Source organism: Nansenia antarctica, assembly GCF_963989245.1.
Source record: "Nansenia antarctica genome assembly, chromosome: 1".
Lineage (NCBI taxonomy): Eukaryota > Metazoa > Chordata > Actinopteri > Argentiniformes > Microstomatidae > Nansenia > Nansenia antarctica.
This window is the reverse complement of record NC_137674.1, coordinates 43,226,917-43,241,003: the sequence shown is the minus strand read 5'-3', so window position 1 is coordinate 43,241,003 and position 14,087 is coordinate 43,226,917. Positions and strand designations below refer to the sequence as shown.

The 14,087-nt window shown below is 44.6% G+C and overlaps 1 protein-coding gene across 1 annotated transcript; it reads right to left on the bottom strand.

The window, feature by feature from the left end:
* Positions 1–577: 577 nt before the first annotated feature.
* On the bottom strand, positions 578–13,247 carry LOC308150204 (GTPase IMAP family member 8-like; the record flags this gene model as incomplete). The annotated part of the gene is made up of 6 exons (XM_080523059.1): positions 578–1,218; positions 1,483–1,539; positions 10,640–10,696; positions 12,106–12,735; positions 13,000–13,056; positions 13,226–13,247. The coding sequence occupies 6 exons, from the start codon at positions 13,245–13,247 to the stop codon at positions 578–580; spliced, it is 1,464 nt and encodes a 487-aa protein (XP_080379185.1).
* Positions 13,248–14,087: the final 840 nt, after the last annotated feature.

Sequence of the window (14,087 nt, the reverse complement as noted above, 5' to 3'; positions counted from 1 at the left end):
AACTACATCCCGAACGACAGTTCCTCAAGTGTCTTTTAGGAAATATTAGTTCCCACTTTTTACGAGATCGATAGATAGATAGTTTGACTGTGTGATAGATAGATAATTTGATATTTTGAAAGTGTGATCGATCGATAGATAGATAGTTTGATTGTGTGATAGATACTCACTGCTTGTAATGCTCCTTGCTCCCCTTCGCGGTGATAGTTTCTTGAAGTAATCTCCACCGTTTCCTGTAAAAACTGCGAATTTCGCCGAAAGGTGACAAGTTTGCACCACTGGAAAAGGCAAGATGGCTGAATGTCAGGGTGCATCCCAAAGGATTTAAGGTCTGCACCTACCTGATGACTGTGGGAGCGGACGTGCAGTCTTCCCCTCACCCTCGTCATAACCGTCATCATCACTCTCAGACACATAGTCGTCCACAGGTACTTTCTCTGAAAAACAGCAAAACAAAACTAGATCTCAAGACCAAACTGCAAGTTTGAAGAAATTCTAACTTCACATGCCTACAGTCGAGACAGTCTCGGGCAGCGTTCGTAAATTCGCTCTGAGAGTGCCGGAGGGCACGCTGGTACTAATACTCACTGCTTGTAATGCTCCTTGCTCCCCTTCGCGGTGATAGTTTCTTGAAGTAATCTCCACCGTTTCCTGCCACCATCTCGTCTACCTTCTCCAGCAGCTCTGTGACCTGAGTGCCATGACCCCTTTTCTTATTGTTGAGGACATGATACCTGTTCCCACATTTCTCAACAAGCAACTGGAGGGCCTTCCCTTCTGTCTCAATGTGCTGCTCAATGGTTGTGTCTCCCAGACAGTCCCCACGGGTGAACAGCACTATAGTGTGACTCCAGACTCCCTCACTAAGAAGCTCCAGGTGTTCCTCTATGTGTCTTCTGTATTCCTCAGTGAATGAAGCATCCCCGTCTATGACCAGGAGGAGAGTGTGAGGTCCTGGGGGACACAGAGACACACTGAGTACAATCCCCTCTTTAACCCGCTTAGGAGTCTTCTCGACAGGGTTTTCCATCGACCAGCCTGGAGTGTCGACCACAGTGACCTGCCTCCCTGCTACTTCTCCCTGTCTCTTCACACACTGAGCATCTCTCCTCAGGTCAAACTCCTCTCTGCCGAGGATGGTGTTTCCTGATGAACTCTTCCCTCCATACCTGGACCCCACCAGCACAATCCTCAGCTCTGAGAGATGGAAGGAGCCACCTGGTATGAAATAAACACCACCTCATCAGCTAAATCTCAACACAATCAATCAGTGTTTTATTAACATATTTGGGGTATTATTGTCACTGACATTTCATGATTATCATTATTTATTTAATAAAGTTGTTATTTCGGTTTCTGTATTTTCTGTGTATTTAGGTTCCATTCGTCTATACACTGGATTGTCTTAATCAGATTGATTGGGAGGCGCATTGATACTGGAAATGCTACGGAAATGATACGGACGTGCAGTCTTCCCCTCACCCTCGTCATAACCGTCGTCATCACTCCCAGACACATAGTCGTCCACAGGTACTTTCTCTGAAAAAAAGCAAAACAAAACTAGATCTCAAGACCAAACTGATAACACACAGGGGTGCAAACTGGCGATGGTCCAAAAAGGTGACACTTTTTTTTTTGCCCGTAGATGGTTAGCTCTAGCATTAACAGTGGTCTAACAATGATGCGCGTGTAAGTAGCTATATGGCCCTGACCTTAACACCCTCATAATTAATGTAAGCAACCTGTTTTCAAAATAATTATGCTGGTTCCTGCAGGTTTCAACAAGTTACATTTAAGACCTTTATAAGACCACTTTTAATAGATTTTAAGACCTATTGAGCAAGTATTGGTATTAGACTCACATTCGTTGATTCTTTTCATTAGCAATGCTGGGTGATCTGTTCTGTTGCATATATAGAACAATGATAATGTAAGTTAGCCTACTCTATCAATTTCTTGATTCATTTCCATTGCTTCTCAACACATTACTAGATATAATAGCATAAATAACAGAATAAACTCACACACTTACTTACACTGCATAGCCTACATACTGAGATATGGCACACACACACCTCTCACAGGAGGGCCACACACACACACACACGCTATATTTACTAAAACACACACACTGTTGCTACCACTGCAAGTTTGAAGAAATTCTAACTTCACATGCCTACAGTCGAATCGCCTCCTACGTAGGGTTGGGTACTGTTTGGGTTTTATTCGATACCGGTGCCAAATCGATACTTTAAAAACGGTACCAGTACCGAAACGGTACTTAAATCAGTACTTTTGATTGGCGGGGTGGTCACGCCATGGTCACGCCATTAATGCCGAGCGGCGATGTTTTATATAGAAGGTGATCAAATACCAACATATCCTGACGCTACAGCTGCAGCAGAACATGGGGAACCCGCATACAGCACTGAATGTGACTGACAGATACGCCCAAGACACACACACACACACACACACACACACACACACACACACACACACACACACACAAAGATAATCAGCTCATTGAATATCAGTGTTTCCCCTACCATTGCCTTGGGGGGGCGGGCCGCCCTCCCAACGGAACCCCCCGCCCCCCCAAGAAAGAGGAATTATTACGGACGTAGACACCAAACATCTGACACTTAGGCTAAAATATCCGCGTTTTTTAAACGCACCCAACCCGAATCTGGCGAGTGGCAAGCCCATAGGCTCGTTGGTAACGTTAGTTCGCCGTAGTCTCGCATAGCCAGACCTATCTCCACACTTCGCACTGTGCCGCGCTGGAGAATAATACAAGATTTTGCGCAAGTGTGCACGCGAGACGCGAGAGTTTTTGCCGGCTGTGATGTCTGCAGATTGAAAGTAAGCAAGTTGAAACGTTAGCAAATATAATTGCTGAGTGTTCTGCCAGAGAAAGTTGGTTAAAATTGGTCGTTATTATCGTGACTAGAAAGTGTCTGACTATAGTTCCATAGTGTAAATAGTGTCAAAGAACTAGCAAGCTAGCTAGCTCAGAGGTGATGAGATGAGCTAGTCTCCTTCAGTGGCGGCTGGTGCTAAAATGTTTGGGTGGGGCACAGGTTATGGGGGCATGCTCCACGGGGAAGAATATCAACTTTAAAATCTGGATTTACAGTCAATTTTTGCATGAGAATAGCTCTACCCCCCTGTACAGACCTCGCCATCCCCTCTACCCCCCTGTACAGACCTCTTCATCCCCTCTACCCCCCTGTACAGACCTCTTCATCCCCTCTACCCACCTCTACAGACCTCTTCATCCCCTCTACCCACCTCTACAGACCTCTCCATCCCCTCTACCCACCTCTACAGACCTCTCCATCCCCTCTACCCACCTCTACAGACCTCTCCATCCCCTCTACCCCCCTGTACAGACCTCTTCATCCCCTCTACCCCCTGTACAGACCTCTCCATCCCCTCTACCCCCTGTACAGACCTCTCCATCCCCTCTACCCCCCTGTACAGACCTCTCCATCCCCTCTACCCCCTGTACAGACCTCTCCATCCCCTCTACCCCCCTGTACAGACCTCTTCATCCCCTCTACCCTCCTCTACAGACCTCTTCATCCCCTCTACCCTCCTCTACAGACCTCTTCATCCCCTCTACCCCCCTGTACAGACCTCTTCATCCCCTCTACCCCCCCTGTACAGACCTCTCCATCCCCTCTACCCTCCTCTACAGACCTCTCCATCCCCTCTACCCTCCTCTACAGACCTCTCCATCCCCTCTACCCCCCTGTACAGACCTCCTCATCCCCTCTACCCCCCTGTACAGACCTCTTCATCCCCTCTACCCCCCTGTACAGACCTCTCCATCCCCTCTACCCCCCTGTACAGACCTCTTCATCCCCTCTACCCCCCTGTACAGACCTCTTCATCCCCTCTACCCCCCTGTACAGACCTCTTCATACCCTCTACCCCCCTGTACAGACCTCTTCATCCCCTCTACCCCCCTGTACAGACCTCTTCATCCCCTCTACCCCCCTGTACAGACCTCTCCATCCCCTCTACCCCCCTGTACAGACCTCTTCATCCCCTCTACCCCTCTATACAGACCCCCTCACCCCCCACTACCCCCCTGTACAGACCTCCTCATCCCCACTACCCCCCTCTGTACAGACCTCCTCACCCCCCACTACCCCCCTGTACAGACCTCTTCATCCCCTCTACCCCCCCTGTACAGACCTCTTCATCACCTCTACCCCCCTGTACAGACCTCTTCATCACCTCTACCCCCCCTGTACAGACCTCCTTATCACCTCTACCCCCCTGTACAGACCTCTTCATCACCTCTACCCCCCCTGTACAGACCTCCTTATCACCTCTACCCCTCTATACAGACCCCCTCACCCCCCACTACCCCCCTGTACAGACCTCTTCATCCCCTCTACCCCCCCTGTACAGACCTCTTCATCACCTCTACCCCCCTGTACAGACCTCTTCATCACCTCTACCCCCCCTGTACAGACCTCCTTATCACCTCTACCCCCCTGTACAGACCTCTTCATCACCTCTACCCCCCCTGTACAGACCTCTTCATCACCTCTACCCCCCCCAGTTTTCTCTACAATTTCTACACGTCAACGTGTACCGAAACACTTGTTTCCAACGTGGTCCTACGTTTCTCCTACACCAAGACACATACAAAGAGCATAGAAACATACAAAGAGCATAGAAACATACAAAGAGCATAGAAGATACAATCAGAATACAGTCTGCCATTCCTTCTCCCAGCATCGATTTGGTTTTCCTATCATGACTGAAGGACAGATGATTCACTTACTTACACAAGTTTGACTTCGGTAATAGGTCCAGTTGCAATATCAAGTTGGGAACAAAAGATGCCTCCTTCTAATCCATTTGTTCAATTTGTTTACAAAGTCCGGTAGTGGAAAGCAGAACAACGCATTTGTTACTTCACATCCCGCTAGCCATGTTTTCTTCTCATACCAACCCCTCGTAAATCCTCGGTTATACGATTTTCCAATTTTCCCTGCCTTATAAACTTGCTTTATAATTAAATTTGGTCTGGGTGGTCCTAATTCCTTTACTGTTAATTTCTCCTGGTTGCTACGACGGCTGAACGGTGTTTCTTTTAAAGATTCAACCGAGTTGTTCAGAACATTACTAGCCATGGTGAAGTAGGTGAACGAACGTGACGCCGGCCGTATGACATGACGTAAGCACGTACGATTCTTTGTGCATGTCCCAAAACCCCATAGACAAATGACCGAATGGCCTGAAGTTACCAAAATAGATTTTACATGCAAGTCTACGAGAACAGCCTAGTGCAATTTCGAGTAGACTGAAAGTTGCCCTGAAAGGGGCGGGACTTGAAGCTGATTGGAACATACTCCACAGAACACTAGCTGATTGGACTATGATATACTCCACAGAACACTAGCTGATTGGACTATGATATTCAGAAGCAACACTGTCTAGAAGTCATAGAAAAAAAAATCTCTCTCTTCTCCCTTTGGTGGGGCATTGTCCAATTGCCCCTAATGAACCAGCCTCCCCTGGTCTCCTTGCACACTTGCCAGCTAAAGAGCTAACTGGAGGCACTTTATTATTTTACTTAAAGTAGATATACTATCTTTCTTATTCTGCTAGAGTTGGGCTTCATGGTAATACCATAATGGCATATTTACAGTACATGGACAGTTGATTGAAGCATTGGAAATGTCTGTTTTTAAAAGTTGGACATACGATTTTTTTTCAGGTGAGAGAGTAAAGTCAAAATGACATTATCTGACTGGATTGCCCACAGCAGATTATAAATACTCTGGCTGTTTTGTTTACCTTTTGGTTGACAGCGAAAGGGAGAGAGGAGGATAGGGAGGGAGAGAAGGAGAGAGAGCAGGATGGTGTCGGCACACCAGAGAGAGAGAGAGCAAGAACCAAGTGAGAAAGTGGACAGGTAGTCAAGACCACATAAGTAAGTAGCCTTGAGAACCGATGGTTCTGGAGCCTAATGGCCCATAGGGCAGGAGCCTATCTCCTGTTTCCGTAGCATGAGGCGGCTTAATGTACAAGTACACCCCTGGACATGACGCTGGTATGAGGCAGGGTCTTACCCCCTGGGGGGGAGGGTCCATGCCACGGTCCATGCCACCCCCCCAAGGCAGCAAACCTATGGGAAACACTGAATATGAAGTACACAAGAGTACACACAGAACCGGGAACGCGCATACAGCACTGAACAACATTCGTAGAATATAAACTTGTGACTGACAGTCACATACACACACACACACACACACACACACACACACACACACACACTGAAAGATTATCAGCTCATCAATACGAAGTAGGCCTACATGAGAGTACACGCACAAAACGGGCTAACGTTACTCATTAACTGTTTACACAAGTCAAATCACAGTGTGACAGTCAGATGGAGCTTCAGGTAAACAACCAACAACAAGGTTTGATTAATAGGTCCCCATCTCGGCCATTGTGAAACCTCACAATCGAGCCAAACAAGTCTTGTTGTGAAAAAATGTGTTTTCCGGTTTTTGGCATAGGACGACAAACGAAGCGATGAAGAACCCACTCGATGTAATATCCAACAGTTTTACATTCACTAAATACCTACATTTAGTTAGCAAAGTCGGGTGGGGGGTATTATTCGTAATATTGTGGCAGTGTGTGTAGCCACGCCCACTCCAGCCGTATTTAAGTAGCCACCTGGACCTGTTGACAAGTTTACAAGATGGATGCGGATGCTCTAGCAAGTTAATGCTATAAACCGAATTTATGAAGCCGCTAGAAATATCGACAGTGGGCAATTAATGAACTCCTTCATATTGGACTATACATAATGGGACCTCCGAACGGGAACTCCGAATCTGACGATGACAAGAAGACAACGGAATGTCAGACATTGATCTCCACACCAGTTCACTTTCATGGGACAGTCGTCTGCAGACAGACCTTCTGCTGTGTTCTTGGGTAAGTTTTAGTGAGTTACATGTGTTGTATACTAGGATTTTGTGTTGTTTACTTAGGATAGCCAAACAGTTATTTGTTGTTTTGTGAATAAGGTAGATAGCGCCGTTGTTGATTTCTGTCATTTCTAACTGCAATTGCGGCACTGCGCCGACGTGGTGGCGTGGGCACTGTTTCGCAAATAAGTTAGCTTTCGTTTTTGCTAGCGAAACAGCTGATAGTTGATGTTGACTGCTCAAGGAGAATACATATTTGAAAGTACAGAATGCCTGAGAGCCTTATATTGCATTATATTACATTATATTTTGATTGGTCATCTGGTGCCTGAATATTGTGTTTTCCTTTACATAAATAATGACATTTCCACCATAAGTTGATGCAGAAAGGTCACAAATTGGTGCATATCAATTCACCAGAATGCAAGAAATTAAGTGTTTGATGCTCGTTTAAGGACCCCCAGACAGCCCTGCTTCATGGGTCCCCCCCGATGTCAAACACCACTGGTACCACCTCCGCCTCATTTTGAGCCAGGAAAAACCCTGGTAATGTTATGTGGAATCAAAAAGAATGATTAATTCATTGATATGTAGATTTGCTGTAGAATAATACTGTGATTTGAAATGATTTCACTAGCCTACTTCAGTAGCCTACAAGTACAGTACACTGAGTCTATGGAAAACCTACACTAGAGAAGTGTCCACACCTCTGACCTGAAATTTGTGTTACAGAATGAGGAGGTGAGAGGTTCTGAGAGATGACACCTTGATGAGTCACCAGCACTTCAGGTATTTGTCATTGTCATTGTATAAGCAATTCTATTTTATGAAGATAGTAGTAGGCTATTTCGTAAAAGTGGTGTTAACAGTGGGCAATCATTTGAAATGTACTGTCTTCTTTTTTTATTACAGCTTTGATGCCCAGATGGGATGGGAAGGAACTACGCCGAAGTCCCACTAGATGCTTTATGGACTATAATGATAAATGCATGCACACGGACAACATTATTATTTTTTACCATTCTATTATTGTATTGCTCAATTGTATCTTGCCTAATTTTTTCCATTGCCATGAATTTTACTCTCTTGTACTTGTAATGGGCCATCCAGGCCCTGAACACAGCAAAGACCTAGGTTCTGGGCCCTGGACAGTCTGGACGGATTGATGGCAGCTGCTAGACTGAAAAAATCAGGTGTAGTGCTGAGGCACAAATATGTACATTTCAAGCCTGCAAACTGCGACACTTTAAATGAATGTGCAATAACACTATGTGCAATATGACAACCCTAGTCGTCTATCTGTACAGTATAGTATAGTGGATAGTGTACATAGCCTCTATTTATGTAAACCAGCTCCTTCCCTTCTTGTGTTTTTTTTCTTTTTTTTTTCTTTCCTAGCACCAGGGGAGCCACCCCTCCTAAATGTCGTTGTTTGGTACCTGTACTATAGCAATGACAATAAAGACCATTCATTCATTCATTCATTCATTCATTCATAATACACTTTTGGCACACATGGCAATAAAATGATGATGAATCATGAATCTTGAATTATTATTATTATTATTATTATTATTTAGCTATTTAAACATGTCAGCCCTGCAATTTTGCTTCCTGAGGGTTAGCTGACAACCCCATTGACAGATGACAGGTAGGTAATGACAGGTAGTGTAATGGGGGAGTGGTTGTCTTGAGGGTGTGGTTGTCTTGAGGGAGTGATTAGGGTGGAGTTAACCAGCTATTGTTCCCACCCATTACCTCTGTGAAAAACGTCTCTGAAGAAGTTTGAGGCTAGATATCTCAGTACGGTGGTTCAGGGGGTATCACCATTAAACTATCCATGACTTCTTCAACTTGTTTCAGATTTCAATGTATGACACATCATTTTAAAGCTTACAATCTACCCTTTCATAATCCGGAAAAAACTGAAAAAAGATTTTGCCCTAGTTGAGGACTTTTTAACCATGCCCTGTCACATATTATCAGCTGAGAAAACCAACGTTTACCTTTGATGACATCGACATGAGCCCTGTTTACCCGTACCTCCGCCGTTCTGTTCGTGATGATTTTAGATTATTTCTGCACCGCGCATATTGCCCTGTAATGAGAGCATGCGACCACAGCTCCCTTGTGTCTCGTATTGTCCAAATGTTCCCTGAATTTTAGCTGCATGTTTTTCCAGCATGTAAATCCGTTGTCTATAAAAATTCGACTCCAATTCTTTTCCCCTGCCAATATTGTGTCGTTGTTAAATCCAAATTTCCCGCTAAATTCAGACCAATCACAAAACTGTTTTGCAAGCGCGTCGCCTCGATTACATGAACTGAGTGGAACTTTAACAGGCGATGTCACGTGCGGTTGACTGTTGCATGTAACGTCCATTTCGGACACCAGGGGGCGAGAGAGGAACCGAAACAAGGAACCGAAATCTCCATTGCAATTCGGTTCGGTAGGTACCGAATGTAAAGTAACCGGTACCATACCGGTACCGGTTTTCGGTACCCAACCCTACTCCTACAGTGATTATCGTATCGTGGCCTCTTGTCTTATCATTTCACGTGGCAAAATATCTGGGTTTTGGGCGCAGCTTAACCAATGTCACACAAGCAATAAGTGCAAGTTTTGCTTTATCCGCACGTGTCGTATTCCCACGCAGTGGGTCTGGCGACAATAATACATTTTTCCGGTCTGACTTATAAAATTAAAATAAAATTGATTCTACGCAAGTCTAAAGCACACAGAAGCCATTACATTTTTTTATTTTGAAAGTCTCGCCCTGTGTCTGATCCTGATGTTATAGAAGCAGCGTAGCAGCAGGGTAGAAGCGAGGTAAAGGGGGACGCGAGACAGTCTCGGGCAGCGTTCGTACATTCACTCTGAGAGCGCCGGAGGGCACACTGGGCTCAACGTCATAAAGGGACCAAGTAATTTGATTGGACAAGAGGCATTCCATGACTGAAAGTATAAAACACAGCTAAAATACTGCTTCTCTTCAAATCACTCCATGACACTTTGAGGTCAATGCATTTGTTTTTTTGGTGAACTATCGTAATAACCCTAAATGGCTAGAGGGTGCAACTTCTCTGCTTTCAGAAACTGTTGGATTTTTTGCGATTGCACATATAGTTCAAGAATTACGATAGTTTGAACGAACCCAGTAAAATCCTGTTGAGAAGTTATCGCAACATAGAAATAACTTACCGGTATGTTATTTTATTTTATTACTTCTTATGTTTCTACTTCCATCTTAAGACTTTTTTATTTCAACTGCAGCAGAGTTTAGCAGACAGGAAGATGTTAGCTTGGGCATCATGTGACTTGGATGAGATGAGATGTAGACCCCCCCCCCCACCAAATATATTTTTTGCAGATCTACATGATTCACGTAGGTCACCTATTTTGAGGAAAAATTGCGAATTTCGCCGAAAGGTGTGACAAGTTTGCACCACTGAATACTCACTGCTTGTAATGCTCCTTGCTCCCCTTCGCGGTGATAGTTTCTTGAAGTAATCTCCACCGTTTCCTGTAAAAACGGCGAATTTCGCCGAAAGGTGACAAGTTTGCACCACTAAAAGGCAAGATGGCTGAATGTCAGGGTGCATCCCAAAGGATTTAAGGTCTGCACCTACCTGATGACTGTGGGAGCGGACGTGCAGTCTTCCCCTCACCCTCGTCATAACCATCGTCATCACTCCCAGACACATAGTCGTCCACAGGTACTTTCTCTGAAAAAAAGCAAAACAAAACTAGATCTCAAGACCAAACTGATAAACTGGCGATGGTCCAAAAAGGTGACACTTTTTTTTTTGCCCGTAGATGGTTAGCTCTAGCATTAACAGTGGTCTAACAATGATGCACGTGTAAGTAGCGATGGCCCTGACCTTAACACCCTCATAATTAATGTAAGCAACCTGTTTTCAAAATAATTATGCTGGTTCCTGCAGGTTTCAACAAGTTACATTTAAGACCTTTATGAGACCACTTTTAATAGATTTTAAGAGCAAGTATTGGTATTAGACTCACATTCGTTGATTCTTTTCATTAGCAATGCTGGGTGATCTGTTCTCAGGGGTGCAAACTGGTGATGGCCCATAAAGGTGACCCATTTTTTTTGCGGCTAACCTTAGGGGGGGGGGATAGCGCTAGCACTAATGGTGTTAAATAGATACCGCTAGCACTAACGGTGGTCTAACAGTGATGCGTGTGGAAGTAGCGGCAGCCCTGACCTCAACACCTGCAGAATTACTTAGAAAACAGTTTACTGTGACTGTTCTCCACGCTGTCTGGAACTGTACCTAGCTGCCTGAAGCTAAAAGTTATTTCAACAGCAGCAGAGTTCAGCAGACAGGGAGATTAGATAGCTCGCGCATCATGTGACTTGGATGAGACTTTTTTTTTTTTTTTTTTCAGATCTACACAATTCACATGGATGACCTATTTTGAGATAAAAACGGCTAATTTAGCAGAAAGGTGACAAGTTTGCACCCCTGTGTTCTGTTGCATATAGAACAATGATAATGTAAGTTAGCCTACTCTATCAATTTCTTGATTCATTTCCATTGCTTCTCAACACATTACTAGATATAATAGCATAAATAACAGAATAAACTCACACACTTACTTACACTGCATAGCCTACATACTGAGATATGGCACACACACACCTCTCACAGGAGGGCCACACACACACACACACACACACTATTATTGACTAAAACACACACACCGTTGCTACCACTGCAAGTTTGAAGAAATTCTAACTTCACATGCCTACAGTCGAATCGCCTCCTACGGCGATCATCGTATCGTGGCCTCTTGTCTTATCATTTCACGTGGCAAAATATCGGGGTTTTGGGCGCAGCTTAACCAATGTCACACGAGCAATAAGTGCACGTTTTGTTTCATATGTTGTCTCTCATCCGCATGTGTCGTATTCCCACGCAGTGGGTCTGGCGACAATAATAAATGTTTCCGGTCAGACTTTTAAAATGAAAATAAAATCGATTCTACGCAAGTCTAAAGCACACAGAAGCCATTAAAAAAAATTCTCGCCCTGTGTCTGATCCTGATGTTATAGAAGCAGCGTAGCAGCAGGGTAGAAGCGAGGTAAAGGGGGACGCGAGACAATACTCACTGCTTGTAATGCTCCTTGCTCCCCTTCGCGGTGATAGTTTCTTGAAGTAATCTCCACCGTTTCCTGCCACCATCTCGTCTACCTTCTCCAGCAGCTCTGTGACCTGAGTGCCATGACCCCTTTTCTTATTGTTGAGGACATGATACCTGTTCCCACATTTCTCAACAAGCAACTGGAGGGCCTTCCCTTCTGTCTCAATGTGCTGCTCAATGGTTGTGTCTCCCAGACAGTCCCCACGGGTGAACAGCACTATAGTGTAACTCCAGACTTCCTCACTGAGAAGCTCCAGGTGTTCCTCTACGTGTCTTCTGTATTCCTCAGTGAATGAAGCATCCCCGTCTATGACCAGGAGGAGAGTGTGAGGTCCTGGGGGACACAGAGACACACTGAGTACAATCTCCTCTTTAACCCGCTTAGGAGTCTTCTCGACAGGGTTTTCCATCGACCAGCCTGGAGTGTCGACCACAGTGACCTGCCTCCCTGCTACTTCTCCCTGTCTCTTCACACACTGAGCATCTCTCCTCAGGTCAAACTCCTCTCTGCCCAGGATGGTGTTTCCTGATGAACTCTTCCCTCCATACCTGGACCCCACCAGCACAATCCTCAGCTCTGAGAGATGGAGGGAGCCACCTGGTATGAAATAAACACCACCTCATCAGCTAAATCTCAACACAATCAATCAGTGTTTTATTAACATATTTGGGGTATTATTGTCACTGACATTTCATGATTATCATTATTTATTTAATAAAGTTGTTATTTCGGTTTCTGTATTTTCTGTGTATTTAGGTTCCATTCGTCTATACACTGGATTGTCTTAATCAGATTGATTGGGAGGCGCATTGATACTGGAAATGCTACGGAAATGATACGGACGTGCAGTCTTCCCCTCACCCTCGTCATAACCGTCGTCATCACTCCCAGACACATAGTCGTCCACAGGTACTTTCTCTGAAAAAAAGCAAAACAAAACTAGATCTCAAGACCAAACTGAGAACACATAGGCCTACATCCCTACCTCTATTCTCAGGGCTGGGAGGTTAAAGGTCAAAGTCAGTCAGAGTATTATACTCAGGGCTGGGAGGTTAAAGGTCAAGGTCAGTCAGAGTATTATACTCACTGCTGGGAGGATGAATCTCCATGCTCCTAGCTCCTCTTGTAGGCAGTGATTTCTTCCATAACTCCTCCAACCCAGTTACAAACCACATCTTATCGGTCGTATTTTTCTGGTTTTCTGCCCGAAATGACATGCCCACAGTGAATATAGAATATTTCCACAATCACAAGGGCCTTCATAATGATCTTGGTATCAAATGAAAGCTTACACCTGTGGGGTGACTGTAGAAGTGTCAGAATCAAAATATATGTTACTGTGTCAGAGTAAATAGAGCTAGAACATTGTGAAAAATCTCAAATTCACTCTCCGCCTAAAGAAAAAACTGCTTTTAGAGTGAATATCAGCTTGGAAACCTGACTGAATAAGCCCAAATCATCTAGGAATCAGTACTCCAGGGTCTGATGAGTACTTGTGCCAAATTAGATGCTAGTAATGTGAACCAGTGCAACTTTGTACCTGTTTTAGTACAGGTAGGTTTAGGTGGAAAACCAAATTGTGCCATTTGGAGACATTTTGTCACCATCAGTGTATCAGACTTTCTCTTGTATCAAGACTGTAAAATTGATTATATTTCACTGACATATTACTATAGGTATAATTTGCATCTGTTTAGACTCTGTTTAGACTCTGTTTCCACCAAGCAGGGCCCTACTGCGCGCTTGTCTGTGAGCCCCTATGGCGCACCCGCCTCTTTTTCACACAAGGTCAAATTACGCAGTCAAATTACTCCCAAAACCATTGGTCAGAATGTCATGATTGACCCCTCATTTGAATCGTTAGAGCCAATAGAATCGAGCAGAGGCGGAAAAAATGACTTTCGAGGACCAATGATATGGAAATTCGGGCGTTGAAACCAAGCATGTTT